Source organism: Urocampus carinirostris, chromosome 18 (genome assembly GCF_059441175.1).
Source record: "Urocampus carinirostris isolate Australia breed hairy pipefish chromosome 18, RoL_Ucar_1.0, whole genome shotgun sequence".
NCBI lineage: Eukaryota > Metazoa > Chordata > Actinopteri > Syngnathiformes > Syngnathidae > Urocampus > Urocampus carinirostris.
The window spans coordinates 26,036,829-26,056,745 of NC_142366.1; the positions used below are offsets into that span (position 1 = coordinate 26,036,829).

The window sequence follows — 19,917 nt, forward strand, 5'->3', positions numbered from 1 at the left end:
GGTTAAGTGGCTGCTACAAATTGTCCCTAGGTGTAAATGAGTCAGTTGTCTGTCAGGGTGTCCACTGCTCGAGGATGACTGGAAAGGGCTCCAGCTCCCCCGTGACCCTACTGTGGATAAGCAGTGTAGATAATGGATGGATGGATGTTTTGCACTCTGAAGTCTGGAATTCATGATAATTACTCCCGAGTCTTTTTACCAGGTCCTACCTCGGGCAATGTTTTGCTGGTCTCTGGTAAGGACACAGTTGTGCCACTGTGGTGTCGCAGGTGATTGCTTTAACTGCAAAATCACCAAAAATAAGAACAACATAAGCATACAAATGAATCATTACTTTAAGAATTGACAAGACAGTGGTGTACCTGTTACTCTGGATACTAAGAAGGAATTAGCACTCTGGTATTTCCTGCCCAGAGAGAAAAACAGAACATTACATTTTTCACTTAATTCTAACATATGTGTAAAACTCCCATAGCCGGCGAACAGTTTTTTGCATGTATTCACATACCAGTAACGTGCGTGTCTGGTGAGACAGTCAGAGTTACAAATAAATGAACCTAAATCGTATTCATCTTTTTGATTGGCCCGGACAGCTGATTGGTGGACACTCCCTTTAAAACCCCCGGCTTCCTCTCAGTGACCGTCAGATCGTTGCAAACTGTTGTATTCCGCTCAGTGAGCATTCCCGTCCGACTCCGTTTCTGCTAAACCTTTCTCCTGCCTGATCTTCGTTATTGACCCGTTTCTGGACCTGATTACGCCCGTTACCTGACCCGTTTTGTACTATTCCCGCCTGTCTCCGTCCGACACGGAAGTGTCACTCCCACCTCGCTCGCTCCTGTTTTTCGTCAGTCCTCGGATAAAGCAAGCCTTACTCTCCCTCTCTTTGCAAATAAAAACCGAGAAACCTACGCTAGTGAGTCCTGTGTCCGTTCTGGTCCGTGAACTTTGACCCACAATGTATTTCAAACACCTAGTGGTGGATATTTGTTTTGCTAATTACTTGTATTCTATTTTTTATCCTCCCGACTTGCCGTAGCCACATTAGGGTGTGTCTTTCACATATCTGGAAACATCTTGCAGAATGAGAGCCATGACGGATGGCCGGAATCACTTGAGCACACGGCAGTTGAATTGGTAGTTGAGTTGAAACAAATGCCAATAACCACCATAGAAGAATAGAAGTACCACTTTTTTCCCATGATGCTTAATTCCTATCCGGTGGGCAAGCTTCTAAGCCCTATTATTATTCCCCCTATTTTTTTGTTGATTTTGCACAGCACTGTTTCCAATATTTTTCAGAGGTGCGTTTCATGATTATCTTTTCTTAAAGTTTAGTCTTGTATTTGGTAGTTTATCTGTTTTGTTGTGTCATGCAGGAATTCCAGGTTAAGGTTGCTTGCTGTAAAAAAAGAGTAAAAAAAATAAATAAATTATAATGTAATAGAATAATTGATTTTTTTTAAAAAGTATTAATTCATTTTGTCCATAATAATACATTATATTACACTGAACAAATGGACCACTGAACATCTTTTTTCCATCTTTTTTTTCTTCTCCTTTTTCGTTTTTTTCTTTTCTTTTCTTCTTCTTTTGTTTCTTCCCCCTGAGCTTTCCCTCTTTTTTCTTATTTTTTCTCCATTTTCCTTTTTCCTTTTTTCCTAGTTTTGGAATTCTATTTTCTTGCTTTTTCCTCTTTTGCTTATTTGTCCTGCTTGTTTTCGTCTTCATTTTTCTCTCTTCCTTTTTCCTTTTATTCTTTTGTTACTTTTTTCCACAGCTTTTTCTATTTTCTTGCTTTTTCCTCTTTTTCTTATTCATCCTTGCTTTTTTACTTATTTTTTCCTTTATCTATTTTATTATTCCCCGGTGTTGTACTTATTTTCCTTGCTTCATTTTCATTTTTCTCTCTTTTTTAATTTTTCCATTTATTCATTATTTCCCTTTATCGCTTTTCATTTTTCAGACTCCCCTCACCGCTCCATGCAGTCTTCTTTGGGTGGGCAGAGCATGTCCATGGGCGGGCACTGCCTACCCCTCCTTGTAACGCCCCTGTTCACCACTGTTTGTCTTGTTTTGAGCTTTACCACTAAATTTTTCAAAATGTTTTGGTCCAATGATACTCTTTTTTTTTTTTTCACAAAACTTTAGAAAGTTTTGATCATGTCGCAGTTGCCATGGCGCCCAATTGGCCCCGCCCGTGTGTGTCACGGTTGCCATGGTGCCCGATTGGCCCCGCCCGTGTGGCGCCAGCTGCGGCTCATTGACAGATTGGCTTTCCGTCTATTTAAGCTCAGTGCTCTCACTCTTCCTTTGTCAGTCCGTCAACAAACCTCTGCCCCGCAAGACGTGGGTTTTGACTCGGTCCTGTTTCCTGTTGGTATTTCCTGTCCGGTATTGTTCCCGTTTAGTGTGTCCTGTTTGATATCGGTTTCCAGTTTTGTTCCTGTCTAGTTCGTCCTGTTTAATTTCGATATGTTGTCTGTCCCGTCCTGTCCGGTTTCGACCTCATCTGTCCGATACTTGCTCGGGCAATTGGTATCGATCTCGTCAGCCACTGGCTTCCTATCATTTCACGCCAGACCGCTGCCTAACGTGCATAACTCCCCATTTCCCGTAAAATAAAAGGCTTTTGTGAGAAACGTCACGCGTTTGGGTCCCGATCCTGTTCCGGTTCTTGACAGATCATATACAAGTGCTTTTCAATAACTCAGTCTCACCCTAGTGACTGAATTCCATTTTTGTTTGACTTTATGAAAAAGTCCTTTCTTCCCTGTCTCGTTACGTCCAACCATCCTCCATCGTTGTCGATGACTCCGGCGTGTAGACCGGCCCGGCAGACGCTAGATTGCTACAAAAAAAAAAAAAAAACAAAGGATGTATTTTCAAGTCCATTGAAAAATCTCCTATGAAGAAAACTCACCATTTCATAGTAAACTGTCCCAACTACTTTCCCTGTACCGTCTAAGCATCCTGCGGGGCATTCATATCTGTAGGGTGACAACATTTATTGTTTATTTTGCATTCGGAAAATAAATGAAAGTATCTATGCCTCAAGTCTCAGTGATTAATTAACTTAAAAGGACAGAACTCAGGTTTAAGGAAATCAATGGTCATAACCAATGTTCCCTCTAAGCTGCGTGTGTGCGCAATTGCGCACTACCCAGAGCTTTTCCGCGCACAAGAAAATCGAGCCGGCTCACAAAAATCAGGGCTCAAAATTGATAATTAAAAAGCGAATTAAGTCAAAGTTACAGTGCATGAAGGTCAAAATACACGGGTTCCCCTGACGCTGTGTTCTAAATGCGGTATTTGGAAGTCAATGTCAAAGTAGAACGAAGTTGAGTAAAGTCGGTAAAGTTAGTAGAGAAACGGCTTCTTCGGCTCGGCTCGCTAAAAGGAACCGGCTCTTTCGGGTCCTAAACGGCTCTTCAGGTTGTTTTTGCTTCTTTAATCCCTACACGACCAAATATTATGTAAAACTGTGCACAAAATGACTTAAAGGAAGAGGGAATGGAACAAAAAAAATAAAAAAATAAAATGAAAAAGTAGTGAAAAGCTGAGAAAAAAAGAAAAAGAAGGAAAACATTTCAGAAAATAAGCCAGAAAAAAAGAAAATAAAGAAACAAAGGGAAAAAAGTAAATAGAGAAAAAAGTAACAGCTAGGAAAAAAGTGTGAATTTCCCTACGGGGATGAATACAGTATCTATCTATCTATACATCTATACATCTATCTAGATATCTATCTATACATGTATACATCTATCTATCTATCTCTCTACTGTGCGGGTCAGATGTATCGACATTTCGTTCTGTATACACGTGTACTAGAATGACAATAAAGTAGATCTGAATCTGAACTCTATCTATCTCTCTATCTATCTCTCTATTTAGACATATCTCTATCTATCACTCTATCTCAACATTTCTCTATCTATTACTCTATCTCGACATATCTATCTCTCTATCACTCTATCTCGACAAATCTCTATCTCGACATATCTCTATCTTGACATATCTCTATCTATCTCTCTATCTTGACATATCTCTATCTATCTCTCTATCTTGACATATCTCTATCTGTCACTCTATCTCGACATTTCTCTATCTATTACTCTATCTCGACATATCTATCTCTCTATCACTCTATCTCAACAAATCTCTATCTTGACATATCTCTATCTAGATATATCTATCTCTCTATCTCGACATATCTCTATCTTGACATATCTCTATCTATCTCTCTATCTTGACATATCTCTATCTATCTCTCTATCTTGACATATCTCTATCTATCACTCTATCTCGACATTTCTCTATCTATTACTCTATCTCGACATATCTATCTCTCTATCACTCTATCTCGACAAATCTCTATCTCGACATATCTCTATCTATCTCTCTATCTCGACATATCTCTATCTCGACATATCTCTATCTAGACATATCTATCTCTCTATCTCTCTATCTCGACATATCTCTATCTTGACATATCTCTATCTATCTCTCTATCTCGACATATCTCTATCTATCACTCTATCTCGACATTTCTCTATCTATTACTCTATCTCGACAAATCTCTATCCCGACATATCTCTATCTCTCTATCTTGACATATCTCTATCTCAACATATCTCTATCTAGACATATCTATCTCTCTATCTCGACATATCTCTATCAATCACTCTATCTCGACATATCTCTATCTAGACATCTCTATCTCTCTATCTAATATGCCGATACCGAAAAATTCCCAAATATGGCCTTGGATTTGGTCTGCTATTTGTCCTTTAGTCTCACCTATTACATGTAGTTCCTTTACACTGATCTCGAAGCTTAGTGTCGCAGGTCACAAGCTGAGCTGCAAGAAAGTAGAAAGAAGAAAGTTTTCTAGACGTGTATTATCACTTCCATCATAACTTTGTAAAATGATTTAGGTCATTTATTTTATAACTTCTTCATTCATTCATTCAAAATGTTTCATTTACCGTAAATTCCGGACTATAGAGCGCACCTGATTATAAGCCGCACCCACCACATGTTAAGAGGAAAACCGATTTTGTACTTACACAAGCCGCACCTGTACATAAGCCGCATGCGCCCACATTAAAAAATGTTACACAAACATAAAATTAACCCAAACCCGACTTTAAGTCCCGCGATTGAAACTAAATGTTCTTCATTAAGGTACACAATCCAAAAATCACAGCCGGCAAAAGATACCGGTACTTAAGGTTTGATGCAGACCTTCAGAGTCCGGGTCCCGTTAAAAGTAATCCAAGGAAAAAAGTGTATATTTCCAAAAGTAAGGGTGGGAAAAATATATATCCACTATTGACCGCCGCGTCCACAAACAGGTCTGTTTCTCACCTTTACCGGCTCCCACTTCCCGTCACCCCGCGTTTGTTCCGCCCCTTCTTTTTCATTCGCCCGTGCAAAATAAGAGCATCCTCCATTCAGGCCCCGGTGTTGTGGAATGCTCTTCCCCCTGAGATCCGATCTGCAACCTCAGTGGAATTTTTTTAATCTAAGCTTAAAACACATTTATATTCTATAAGATATGAATACCGGTAACCTATATTTTATGTTGACAATATCTGTGTTATTTGCCCTCAAGTAGGTTTTAGATCAGGGGATGGCGTCATAACAGTCTTTGGTTTGCAATGGTCTTTAATCTGTGCAGCCCTTTGAGACTCTTTGTGATTAAGGGCATCACAAATAAACATGACTTGACTTGACTTGAAGTTTTTGAGTTTTTCCTTGCCCTCATGTAGGTTTTAGATCAGGGGATGGTGTCATAATAGTCTGTAGTTTGCAATAGTCTTTGATCTGTGCAGCCCTTTGAGACTCTTTGTTATTAAAGGCCAAACAAATAAACATGACTTGTGGTTTTTGAGTTTTTCCTTGCCCTCGTGTACGTTTTAGATCAGGGGATGGTGTCCTAATAGTCTGTGGTTTGCAATAATCTGATGTCTGTGCAGCGCTTTGAGACTCTTTGTGATTGAGGGCTATAGAAATAGGACTTGACTTGAGGTTTTTGAGTTTTTCCTTGCCCTCATGTAGGTTTTAGATCAGGAGATGGTGTCCTAATAGTCTGTGGTTTGCAATAATCTGTGGTCTGTGCAGCCCTTTGAGACTCTTTGTGATTAAGGGCGTCTCAAATAAACATGACTTGACTGATTTTGAGTTTTTCCTTGCCCTCATGTAGGTTTTAGATGAGGGGATGGTGTCATAATAGTCTGTAGTTTGCAATAGTCTTTGATCTGTGCAGCGCTTTGAGACTCTTTGTGATTAAGGCCGTCACAAATAAACATGACTTGACTGATTTTGGAGTTTTTCCTTGCCCTCATGTAGGTTTTAGATGAGGGGATGGTGTCATAATAGTCTGTAATTTGCAATAGTCTTTGATGTGTGCAGCGCTTTGAGACTCTTTGTGATTAAGGGCGTCACAAATAAACATGACTTGAGGTTTTGGAGTTTTTCCTTGCCCTCATGTAGGTTTTAGATCAGGGGATGGTGTCATAATAGTCTGTAGTTTGCAATAGTCTTTGATCTGTGCAGCCTGGTAATCCTGGAAAAGGGATTACCTTCTCAAGATTTCTTCATTTTCCTCATGTTGAGGTTTTTGAGTTTTTCCTTGCCCTCATGAAGGTTTTATATCAGGGGATGGTGTCTTAATAGTCTGTGGTTTGCAATAATCTGTGGTCTGTGCAGCCCTTTGAGACTCTTTGTGATTAAGGGCGTCACAAATAAACATGACTTGACTGATTTTGAGTTTTTCCTTGCCCTCATGTAGGTTTAAGATCAGGGTATGGTGTCCTAATAGTCTTTGGTTTGCAATAATCTGTGGTCTGTGCACTCTTTGTGATTAGGGACCATACAAATAAACATGACTTGACTTGACTATATAGAAAAGGACAAAAAATCCGTCTGTCTTTCGGGTTTGTACCTCAAGTCTTTTTTTCACTAGGCCTTGTTAAGAGAAAGCCATTTAAAAAACCACAGCAATCCTCGTTTACCCCATTGAGAAGAATCCTTCCCCGCAATGTTCTGACTGTCAGGACGAGTCAGGTCGATGACACATAAAAGGCTGCAGAACATCACTCCGATCTCGGATCCATTACAAGAACAACAGTTCCGCTTCGGCCCCAATTTTTGCTTTTCCGTCATTATTGCTCACTCAGCACTTCTTATGAAACCAGTCATAAATACTTTGGTTTCGGTCCAACTTCTTCACGATACTTGACCACCACCTCGAGCTCCTCCCCAGCTCCTGTCTTCCGTTTTTTTTGTTTTTTCAAGTGAAACAAGACCCAAAATCAACAGTGAAATAGCAGCTTACACATCTGCTGTGTGTTGACCACTTGGTTCTTTGGCAGGTTATCCGTGGGGGGCTTGGTGGCGGGGACCGGAAAACCGGGACTCTCGGGTTTGGACACCCGGGGTCGGATCTTGGGCGGGGTACGGGGGGCCTCCGGCTCGATGAAGTTGTTTTCTTCCGTTTCCTCCTGAGGAAGGTTTGTGTTTTGGCCTTTGAATTCAACATATAAAAACAAGAAATCAATACAGGCACAATCGTGGTAGCCGTCTCTCTTAAATATACCTTGATAGCAAAGATTATCCTTGCAGCCACCTCCATAGCTGGGGGGACATGCGGAACACGGGGCCCCGTGTTTGTAGGGTGCATGACCCCACCAATTCCCCCTGAAAGGCAAAAAATGTTGAAAACTTTGTGAAAATCCAGGGATACACCACCTCGTGTTAGCAAGTCCGCCTCCCCTCCGATTCCCCCCGGCTTTCTTCTCTCTGTATAGTGGCGCTGAAGCCGGATAGCTCCGGGTAGCTCCGGGTGGCTACACGTTAGCTTCCGGGGTGCTAAACGTGAGCCACGTTTCCGCAAAACACAGCAACTGCGCTCCCTGTGCGCTTCGATGTTTTCCACCAGCACTCGATGATCTTATTTGGTCGTGAGTTCGCATTAACCATGATTACGGATGGTACCGAAGACTTATAACGCCGCTAGCCGCTTCGCTAGCTCCGGCTCTTCTTCCACGATAGGCCCCTTTATCACGCCGGCACAAGAATTCTTCAGGGCAAGGAGTTGAAATTCCTTGAATACACGCATTTTTTGTGCGCTAAAACCCATGTCCCATAGGATAGAAGTAATCCATAGTGTAGTTGTCAAAACGGGAAGAAAAAACACCGAAGATAGGAGCAGACAATAAAACAATAGGGCAGCTGCTGGAAAAGGCAGCCGCTCGTGGCAGCGCCGCTTTGAACTAGAATAGAATAGAATATACCGTAAATTCCGGAAGATCACAACTTATGAGCGCAAACATACCCTCATAGTGATAAAGTTTCTTTCCGACATTGAGAATGACAACTTAGATGTCATAACCAAGGAGGAAGAAGCGGATGGTCTGCCGTGAGGGGGGATTTTGTAGAGGTTTATTATTCTAAATTCGTTATTAATTATCTATTATCTGTTTTCGGTCAAATTATAATACACTACAAAGCCAAGAAGCCGAGACACTTGCTCCCAGCCAAGAGGCTGAGTCAAGGTCCTTCTGCCGTGGGGGGCAGGGGGGCGACATTTTGTAAGGTTTGTTGTTCTAAATTCTTTATCAATTATCTATTATGATTACGGCATTTATTTGCTTAAAAGACCAACTGTAGCGTGAGGCTACCTCCCAAAGGCACGGTTTAGGATGAAAGTTATATTATTATTATTAAAGCTTTGAAAACTCTCTCGATGTACCGTCTTTCTTTGTATATATGTGTGATATGTATTTGCAGCTGTAGATTTTTGTCATGTATTTATTTGAGACACTTATTCTGCACGAGCAAATTAAAAGAGAGGGGCGGAGCAAACGCGGGCTGATGGGAAAGTGGGGACCGGTAAAGGTGAGTTTTTGTGGACATAAATAATCCAAATGTGTTACTCACTTTGGTGAATAGTTGCACACCAGATACACAGCCTTGGCCCAAATCTGTCCCCACACGTTCATGTTGTAGCACAAGTTGACTGCGCAACCGATCCGACTGCTGGTGGCCCACACCAGCTGAAAAAACGCATACGGGTTTAAAAAAAAAGTGTTTTTAATACTACTCAAGACTTTAATATCCTGAAAAGAAGACGGAGGTCCGGCTGCACCTGGGTGTAGTGCGTGCACACCGGGCCGGAACATCGCAACGGGCAGTAGGGGTTACACTCCTGGGGATAAGGAAAAGAGTAGTCTTTCACTTCATCGTACCAGGCCTGAACGTGGAAGGAGGGGGGACGATACCTGCGGGAAACCAGAGCAGGTATTACAGAAAAGTTGCTAGCTTGCATATCGGGAGTACTGTCGGCTTTGTGATCGGTATAAAGGACACTGTCGTTTGTTGGTGCACAACAAATTATTGTGAAAAGACCCCAAAAAATAACCTGTTCTACATGAGACAAATCCATCCATCCTCAGTAGGGTCGCGGGGGTGCTGGAGCCCATCCCAGCCATCTCCTGGGCAGGGGACACCCTGAACTGGTTGCCAGCCAGTCGCAGGACACACAGGGACAGACGATTCGCTCGCTCATTCACACCTAGGGACAATTTGGACCGGCCAATGAACCTGACATGCATGTCTTTGGAATATGGGAGGAAACTGAAGTGCCCGGAGGAAACCCACGCAAGCACGGGGAGAACATGCATCTTGTGTCTTTTAAACTTATTTTGCTCTAACTTCATTTTTACCTTTACTCTCTTTTTTCTTTTCTCTCTTCGCGCTTTCTTTTCTCTCTCCTTCTGTCTTTCTATTTCTCTCACAACTTTTTATCTCTTTTGTTTCTCACGCTCTCTCCCTCTCTCTTTTTCTTTCTTTGTCCCGCCCTCTCTCCTTTTCCCTCCCTCTTTCTCTTATTTCTTTATCCCTCTTTTTCTTTCTCTTCAATCTACTCGTCCGGCCCCCGACAGACTGTTTGTTCTATTGTGTGGCCCCTGAGTTAAAATGAATTTGACACCCCTGCTTTACTCCGTAATTCACGTTGTCCACATTTAAACCGAGTCTCTGAATTTGATATCGATGACACTTTCAATGTACCTTCCCCAATGTGCTCCCAGATTCTGTCCAATTTGCGGCAGTAATCCCGAGGGACCGTGTTCCCACAAACAGGTCTCGGCCCACTCCTCCGCTGTGCGCTCCAGCTCCGTGTCCCATTCCTGGACAGACATCATAAGAAAAGGTCCTTTTATGCTAGAATCAGAATTTGAATTTGCAACAAAACAGTATTTTGGTTCAAATAATATTGGAAAACACTGCAATAGAAGATTGGATTCGGCTGCTTGGAGTGGTGGATGGTCAGAAGTTGCAGGACCCTAGTTGGCGACCAGAGGGTTTTAAACACCCCATGAAAGCAGACCACATTTATCAATTTTGCAGATATTTATTTATTTATCGAGACACTTGCGGAGCCCTAGAGTACAACTGCGTCAATTTTCCCAAAAATCAGTTCAGTTTTTGAAGCCTATTGTCACGGTTGCCACGGCGCCCAATTGGCCCCGACCGTGTGGCACCAGTTGCAGCTTGTTGACAGATTGGCTCCCTGTCAGTGTTTGAACTGAGTCCTGTCAGTCCCCTTTTGTCGGTCCGTCTGTATCTCTTCTTTTACATGGCAAGCCCTTTTTCGCCTATCCCGTGTTTTTGCTCCTGTTCGGTTCCCGCTACGATCTGTTTGATCTCGTCCACGTCTACTCTCCTGTCCCGAACGACGACCTGTTTTGATCTCGACCACGTCTGTTCTCTTGTCCTGAATAGCGACCCGTTTTTGATCTCGACCACGTCTACTCTCCTGGCTTTCGACTCGTTTCTGATCCCGATCACGTTTTGGCTCTTCTACTGACCCGTTTTTTCCACTTCCGAGCAACCTGCTCCCCGCCCCTTGTGATGAACTGTAGTTGCTTTAAAGTTCTTAAGACCCTTGTGATGATGTTGTAATGTTCCTGATAATGATGTCACCATCAATATTTGCACTTGCTGTGTGGTTTGTAATTAAATGTATGGTCGCTATGCACTCGCTTTTGTGATGGCCAAGCTTTTAATTCTTTCACTCTTTTTCTGTCTTGTTGCATAGACTTCTTTTCATAATCGAAGATTACTGATGCTTTTATTCTAAAGGAGCAGTGCATGAACTTCATTTATAAGTTAAAGTTAGACACTAAAACTTGTTTTTGTGCTACAGTTTATGTATCGCTTTGTCAGCTCAGCAGCCCTTAAATGTGTTTTGAAATCCACCAAAAAATAACATTTCACGGTGTTACTTGGAATTATTTGTCTGATAGACTTTTGTTTTCTCATGATATTCAGTTATAATCCATAAAAAATACACTTCTGTCAGGACCAGAACGGAAACAGGACCCATTTGCGTGACGTTTACCACAAGTTTTATTGAAAGAGAGAGGAAGAGCTGCGCCCACGATCCGGTGTTCACTGGATGCGGGAAGCAAGTCACTCTCGTACTCTGATTGTGATCAAAACACAGAAGTGGATCATTCGTAGCGAGCGGCAAAGGTGTCAGGGACGGGAAAACGGGTCGGTAGCCGGGACTGGGAGAGCAAGGTGTGGTCAGGGGCGGAAACGAATTGTAAGCTAGATTGGGAGAGCAGACGTAGTCGGGGACAAAATGGGTCGTAGCCGGAGACATACAGGAGAAAAAACGGGACAGGTGGGAGTAAGGTTCGAAAAAGGCTTGCCTATGCCTAGTATGCACTGAGGTTCGCAGACGGACTGACAACAGGGGATTGACAGGACAGGGTTCAAATAGTGACAGGGAGCCAATCAGAAACCGCGGCCGTTGGCGCCAAATGAGCGGGAACAGGCGAATCACATCGGTAATCATGAAAGTTTCATCGATTTGACAATGATATACACTACCCAAGAAGGAAACACAGAGCATATGTCATCGAAACTTTGATTCCTACTCCTGATGGTGAAAACTGCAAAAGTACGTAACAACGAATTGAGACCATGTGCCAAGAAGATCATGAAAATATGTTACAAAAACTATTCATCCTACCAGATATACCGTAAATTTCGGACTATAGAGCGCACCTGATTATAAGACGCACCCACCACATTTTCAGGGGAAAACCGATTTCGTACATACACAAGCCGCACCTGTAAATAAGCCGCATGCGCCCACGTTAAAAAATGTAATACAAACGTTAAATTTATCCAGACCCGACTTCAAGTCGCGCGGCTGAAACTAAACGTCCTTCACTGAAGTATACAGTTTCAAAAATCACAGCCGGCAAAATGAACGGAAAATGATACCGGTACTTAAAGTTTGAGGCAGACCTGCAGAGTCCAGGTGCCCGTTGAAAGTAATCCAAGGATAAAAAGTCTATATTTCCAAATTATATATCCACTATTGTCCGCTGCGACAACAGGTCTCACTCACCTCTACCCCACTTCCCGTCAGCCCGCGTTTGCTCCGCCACTCTTTTTTAATTCGCAAAACATATCAGAATAAGTGTCTCAAGTAAATACATTACAAAAATATACAGGTGCAAATACATATTATACATGAGTTACACATATTTACAAAGAAAGACGGTACACCGAGAGAGTTTTCAAAGCTTTAATAATCATATTATAACTTTCATTCCAAACCGTGCCTGTGAAGGGTAGCAAAACGCTACTGGAAACACGCTCGCATCACAGTAAACGGGTCTGTTAAAGGAAACATACCGTGCGAGTAGAAATCACGGTAAACCGTCCTCATATTCCCCCTTATAACCGACGTCATCAAAGTCGTCTTCCTTCAGTATGGGGAAGAGACTTTTCTACATAGACGTCGTCCCACGCACCCTTATTCAAAAACACGCTAGCAACTCGCTCGCAAAATAAGGTTTACGTGCAGTAGCTGTTTCCTTCTTTATCGGACTGCTCGATTGCGTTTAGCTTGAAAGCTGCGTCATGTGCCTTTCTTTTTGCAATTTGCATGATGAGGATATGTCTACGCTAATCTAATTTGTGCACAAGCTGAGAAGTTGCAGTCTTCCTCTGCGCATATATTCCACCGGTCTTTTGTTAGAAAAATGACATCAATTGGCCGCATCACTGAATAAGCCGCAGGGTTGAACGTTTGGGAAAAAAGTAGCGGCTTATAGTCTGGAATTTACGGTAGTTGTTAATGCACCATGTAAACACTTACGGCATTGCCTGGTTAATCCTTCAACATGGATGGAGATAGATTGGACATGCAACCGTCAAATCAGCCATTGTGTGAGCCTTTTGATGACAACCAGATTGTAGAACCGGAAGTGACTCGAGGAACCCAGGAGTAGCGTTATCTCACAAGACTTTTAAACATAAAGCTTAAATAACCCCAACATATACTTCACATTTACATTTTAAACACAGTAAGAACATGAAGTAATGGCAAAACATCTACCATATGTTTGTGGTCAAGATCTGCCTGTAAAATATTGAAATTGCCCTCAGCGGTGACTCTTTTTCCATATTCTTGGGCTTTTGTGGGCATGCTCAAATTGTCCTCCTACCACCTTGACCTACATTAGACCGTGCAAAATCTTACACCGACGCCAGATGTACGACATTTTTTCCGAAGTACGCCATATGCTACATTTTAATGGCACACCTTCACATCCATGTTCCCTCTAAGCTGCGTGTGTGCGCAATTGTGGACTACCCAGAGCTTTTCCGCGAACAGGAAAATGTGGCCGGCTCACAAAAATCAGGGCTCGAAATTGCTAATTAAGAAGCCAATTAAGTCAAAGTTACAGTGCATGAAGGTCAAAATACACGGGTTCCCCTGACGTTGTGTTTTAAATGCGGTATTTTGAAGTCAAGGTCGAAGTAGAACGAAGTTGAGTAAAGTCAGTAGAGTTTTTCCAGAACCGGCTTCTTCGGCTCGGCTCACTAAAACGAACCGGCTCTTTCGGAGCCCAAACGGCTCTTCTGGTTGTTTTTGCTTCTTTCATCCCTACACGACCAAATATGATGTAAAATTGTGCACAAAATGACTTAAAGGAAGGGGGAATAGAACAAAAAATAAAAAAATACCAAAATGAGAAAAAAAAAGAAAAAGAAGGAAGAATTCAGAAAAAAGCCAGAAAAAAAGGAAAGAAAGAAACAAAGGGAAAAAAAGTAAATAGAGAACAAAAAGAAAAAAGTAACAGCTAGGAAAAAATTAACACAATTGATTTTTTTTAAAGGAATTTAAAAAAAAATGTAAAAAAAAACAGGGAAAAAGAAGGAAACGTGTGTGTTGCATTTGGAAGTCAAGGTCGAAGTAGAACGAAAAACTCAAGTCAGTAGAGTTTTTCAAGAACTGGCTTATTCGGCTAAAAGAACCGGCTCTATTGGGTCCTAAACGGCTCTTCAGGTCGTTTTTGCTTCTTTCATCCCTACACGACCAAATATTACGTAAAATTGTGCACAAAATGACTTAAAGGAAGGGGGAATAGAACAAAAAAGGAAAAAAATACCAAAGTGAAAAAGTAGTGAAAAGCTGAGAAAAAAAAGAAACGAAAGGAAGAGAAAAAAAAGAAGGAAAATTTCAGAAAAAAGCCAGAAAAAAAAGAAAGAAATGTAGGAAAAAAGTAAGTAGAGAACAAATAGAAAAAAGTAACAGCTCGGAAAAAATAAACACAATGAGATTTCTTTTAAAGGAATTTAAAAAAAAAAATAGAAACTCTGTTCGGTTTGACGTCGAGCACGAATGTTTAAATGAGCTTCCCGCATTTCACACATCGCGCCCTGGAAGCCGAAGCCGAAATCTCATCCGAGAGTACGACTGCTTCTCGAACATACATGACTTTTAACACCTCCTCCTCCTTTTCCATCGTCCGTCACCCACTTAAGGTCACGGCGCTGTTTTAAGCATTACTGCAGAAACACAAAACTTTACCAGATATCCGCCGGCTCTGCAAAATGTCAGCAAACTACTTCATGAAGTGATCAGAACGTGCAATTTAGAAGTTGCTCTATAGCTTAGATTTGAAAGGTTACCCTGGTTAAACCAGCACATGTCAAGGCCCGTCTTAAGTTTGCATATGACCATTTGGACGATACAGAGAAAGTTTTGTGGTCAGATGAGACCAAAATAGAACTTTTTGGTCATAATTCCACTAAGCTTGTTTGGAAGAAAAAGAATGAAGACTACATCCCGACTGTGAAGCATGGGGGTGGTTTCATCATGCTTTGGGGGTGGTTTTCTGCACATGGGAAAGGACGAGTGCACTGCATTAAAGAGAGGATGACTGGGGGCCATGTATTGTGAGATTTTGGGGAACAGCCTCCTTCCCTCAGTCAGAGCATTGAGAATAGGTCGTGGCTGGGTCATTCAACACGACAATGACCCGAAGCGCACAGCCAGGAAAACCAAGTAGTAGCTCCTTAAGATGCGTATCAAGGTTCTAGCATGGCCCAGCCAGTCTCCAGACCTGAACCCAATCGAAAATCTTTGGAAGGAGCTCAAACTCCATGTTTCTTAGCGAGAGCCCAGGAACCTGACTAATCTAGAGAAGATCTGTGTGGAGGAGTGGGCCAAGATCCCAACTTTAGTGTGTGCAACCCTGGTGAAAAACTACAGAAAACGTTTGACCTCTGTAATAGCAAACAAAGGCTACTCTACCAAATATTAACATTCACTTTCTCAGGAGTTCAAATACTTATTTGCAGCAATATCGCACAAATAAGCTGTTAAAAAATTGTGCATTATGATTTCTGGATTTTTCTTTTTAGTTTATCTCCCTCACAGTTGACATGCACCTACGATGAAAATTCCAGACAACTCCATGACTTCTAAGTGGGAGAAATGGCAAAAGCATGGTGTTCAAATACTTATTTTCTTCACTGATATATATATTTATATATTTATTACAAAGAAAAAAATAATACCACATTTTCCAATTTATGCCATTGTGGTAAGAATATCATTTTTTTTCCGTCCAGATTTACAATCATTCGGTTTTGGGAAATACATAAAGGCTCGAAATATCAGGACATGTCTCAAAGTGACTGATTATCAACTGTGATCTCATTTTTCACCAAAATCTACCCGACAAATACGTTTTTGATGATTCTCATACATCCCCCTATACATTATTTACAAAGGTGTCCACATTTAAAGAGAATTTTTAAGAATCACCTTCAATAACCTCCGTCCTGTACAATGTAGTGAAGTAAAATTGGAGACTCATGAACATTTAATCATGCATTTTATAGCAGAAGATTATTTTTTTTCAGAAAGTTTTGCTGGACGGCAATGTTCCCTCCATGACAAAGCTGTCCAGAGCTTTTCCGCGCGCAAGAAAATCGAGCCAGTTCACAAAAATCAGGGTTCGAAATTGCTAATTAAGAAGCGACTTAAGTCAAAGTTACAGTGCATGAAGGTCAAAATACACGGGTTCCCCTGACGTTGTGTTCCAAATGCGGTATTTGGAAGTCAAGGTCGAAGTAGAACGAAGTTGAGTAAAGTCAGTAGAGTTTTTCGAGAACCGGCTTCTTCGGCTCGGCTCACTAAAAAGAACCGGCTCTTTCGGGTCCCGAACGGCTCTTCAGGTTGTTTTTGCTTCTTTAATCCCTACACGACCAAATTTTATGTAAAATTATGCACAAAATGACTTAAAGGTGTCAAGGAACGGACCAGGAGGCAGGAAGTGTGAACATCAATTGCGTTACGATCCGTTACTTTTATTTAGAAATAAAAGTTGTCCAACACGCAGGGACCAAAGACAAAACAAAACAAGCTACAGGCAATCAAAAAACTCAAACTCGGTAATACTCACAAAACGGGCTTAAAGGCAATAACTCGGGCATGAACAGGTCTTCCTCAAGTCAAACAAAACAATGGTATGGCAACGGGCAGTCCCAAAACAAGCCCTTAAGAATCCCACACGCAATTAAGTCAATCTGTGTCAGCCGGTGTCAAGGGGTGGGACCAGCTGGGTCTCATGACGACCATGAAGGACATGACAAAAGGAAGGGGGAATAGAACAAAAAAAGAAAAAATGCCAAAATGAAAAAGTAGTGAAAGGCTGAGAAAAAAATAACAAAAGGAAGAGAAAAAAAGAAGGAAAAATTCAGAAAAAAGGCCAGAAAAAAAGAAAAGAGAAACAAAGGAGAAAAAAAAGTAAATAGAGAATAAAAAGAAAAAAGTAACAGCTAGGAAAAAATAAACACAATGAGATTTTTTTTAAAGGAATAAAAAAATAGAAAAAAAAACAGGGAAAAAGAAGAAAAAGTTTGTGTTGCATTTAAATAATTTTAAACTGCTCATCTCCAAAAAAAATGTCATTCATGTTGAACTCCCTAATTAGTTCACTGTCAATGCTTGGTATGGACGCCATTGAACTCAAAATTAGAGGGATTGCCGTTGCTCACTGTCGTTTCGAGCGTTGCTCGCCGACTTTGCGCGAACGCTCAGACCCGTGAGGAAAACGACAGGGAACGTTGTTTCCGACGTGTCACTCGCACACGTTTCTTCGCTCGACACCAACTCGCCTCGTTTTGCTTCATCATCCGGTCACATTCCGAAGGGTTTACTTTCTTTTCGGTTTCCTGTTCCATAATTAATTGAAGGGTGTGGAAAGTCATGGGAATTTCCAAACATGGAGTGACATTTACCGGAATATTCCGAAGTGTAAAATAGAAATCGGAGTTAAACTTCTTGCTGACGTCGTTAAATGGATTAAGTGGTTTATGATCCTCTTGCCATGGCCATTTTGTTTCCAAGTGTAATTTTTTCATTTGAAACTTCTGGGGGTGGTTTCATCATGCTTTGGGGGTGGTTTTCTGCACATGGGAAAGGACGAGTGCACTGCATTAAAGAGAGGATGATCTGGAAGTAGTGACATTTGGATAATATAACCATAATATAAGTTGGATACGGGCAGCACGGTGGGGCAGTGGTTAGCGCAGTGGTTGGCTCCATCCATCTTCCAATCAACAATCTTACGATCTTCCCAGTCCGTGCTGAAGGAAAGCAATCACAGGGCATAATGCTGCCACCACCATGTTTGACAGACAAAATGGGTTAACATATTGTGACAACGAAATTGGGCATGACACTCCAGTTTCACACATTCACAGTGAGGTAGAAAGCCACAGTTCATGTCTTGGGAACCTCGATCGGTTTGATTCTGTCCACTTCCTCGTTCCGATCAACGATCCCCGGATCGAGTGTGCGCTCATCCCTCTTCTCCCCAATAAACTGTGAGTAACGTTACGCGATTGGGTTCTGCTTCCTGTTTCCTGTCCTGGTTCGTGACAGGATAAGCTGTGCAGATAATGGATGGATGTGAAAATTGCTTTAGTATTTGCATATGGTATATTCATGTGCAGGGTTGGGTAGGATTACTTTAACTGGATTACTTTCAATGACTTTTGGATGACTCCAATACCAAATATGCTAATAAAAGACAAAAGAAACTAAATAGGAATAATATTACTAAATTTTGTGCAGGCTTGGAATGCATGGAACGGCAAAAATGATGTTGGCAAGCTGTTTGGATTGCTTTTCATTTTGTTTCTGTCCAGTTTATGTTCGTTTTGCCGGAGATCAAAGAGATCAAAGCCAGGAGAGAAAGCTTACCGCGTGTTGTGAGTCATCATCTTCATTCATATTGAGTTTCTTTTGTCTTTTATGAGCATATTTGGTATTGGATTCATCCAAAAGTAGTTGAAAGTAATCCAGTTAAAGTAACCCTACCCAACCCTGCGGAGATCAAAGAGATCAAAGCCAGGCGAGAAAGCTTACCATGTGTTGTGCGTCATCATTTTATTCATATTTAATTTCTTTTGTCTTTTATTAGCATATTTGGTATTGGAGTCGTCCAAAAGTCATTGAAAGTAATCCAGTTAAAGTAACCCTACCCAACCCTGCGGAGATCAAAGAGAATCAAAGCCAGGAGAGAAAGCTTACCACGTGTTGTGAGTCATCATCTTCATTCATATTGACTTTCTTTTGTCTTTTATGAGCATATTTGCTATTGGAGTCATCCAAAAGTCATTGAAAGTAATCCAGTTCAAGTAACCCTACCCAACCCTGCGGAGATCAAAGAGATCAAAGCCAGGAGAGAAAGCTTAACATGTGTTGTGAGTCATCATTTTATTCCTATTTAGTTTCTTTTGTCTTTTATGAGCATATTTGGTATTGGAGTCATCCAAAAGTCATTGAAAGTAATCCAGTTAAAGTAACCCTACCCAACCCTGTGAATCGTACGAATATCGTTTTTTTCCTTCTGCGTTGTATAATGACAGAATGGGAACGGAGCCATGGGGATAAGAGAGAGGTCAGACTGGAAAGGGAGCGGGAAAGGAGAGACGGGGAAACGTGGGGATTGGAATCCATGTTATCTTAGTGTCTCGGAGGCCATCGCCACGGAGGGTCAGAAGGGTTTCCGTTTAATACCAAAATGGACGATGACACAGCAGAGATGCCCGATAGAGTCTTCGAGTCGGGAAACAGGCATGGACTTTGTAATATCTCATCTCTCATCTCATTAGCTACACTGCTTATCCTCAGTAGGGTCGCGGGGGTGCTGGAGCCCATCCCAGCAATCATCGGGCATTGGGCAGGGGACACCCTGAACTGGTTGCCAGCCAGGGCACACAGGGACAGACAACTCACTCGCTCAGTCACACCTAGGGACAATTTGGACCGGCCAATCCACCTGAAATGCATATCTTTGGAATGTGGGAGGAAACCCACTCAAGCACGGGGAGAACATACAAACTCCGCACAGGAAGTCTGGAGCTGGATTTGCTGGATTTTGATCCCAAGACATGAACTGTGCCGCACATGCACTAACCACTGCCCCACCGTGCTGCCCTGACTTTGTAATAGATTACTAAAATTTGCACAAAAAGATTTTGAATTGGTTAAAAATGTGTCAAATATTCATGTATTACTTT

General features: G+C 41.7%; 1 protein-coding gene across 1 annotated transcript in view; it reads right to left on the reverse strand.

Annotated features, from left to right (window-relative positions):
• The window catches only part of crispld1a (cysteine-rich secretory protein LCCL domain containing 1a), a 35,297-nt gene that overhangs the window by 4,490 nt on the left and 10,890 nt on the right, over positions 1 to 19,917 (reverse strand). The window contains exons 3-12 of the mRNA XM_088322217.1: positions 10,078 to 10,196; positions 9,155 to 9,287; positions 8,947 to 9,062; positions 7,604 to 7,704; positions 7,343 to 7,531; positions 4,801 to 4,861; positions 2,924 to 2,990; positions 2,721 to 2,851; positions 363 to 406; positions 210 to 282 (exon numbers count right to left, since the gene is read on the reverse strand). Of these exons, the coding sequence (XP_088178343.1) occupies positions 210 to 282; positions 363 to 406; positions 2,721 to 2,851; positions 2,924 to 2,990; positions 4,801 to 4,861; positions 7,343 to 7,531; positions 7,604 to 7,704; positions 8,947 to 9,062; positions 9,155 to 9,287; positions 10,078 to 10,196 (1,034 nt within the window). The remainder of the gene's footprint in view (positions 1 to 209; positions 283 to 362; positions 407 to 2,720; positions 2,852 to 2,923; positions 2,991 to 4,800; positions 4,862 to 7,342; positions 7,532 to 7,603; positions 7,705 to 8,946; positions 9,063 to 9,154; positions 9,288 to 10,077; positions 10,197 to 19,917) is intronic.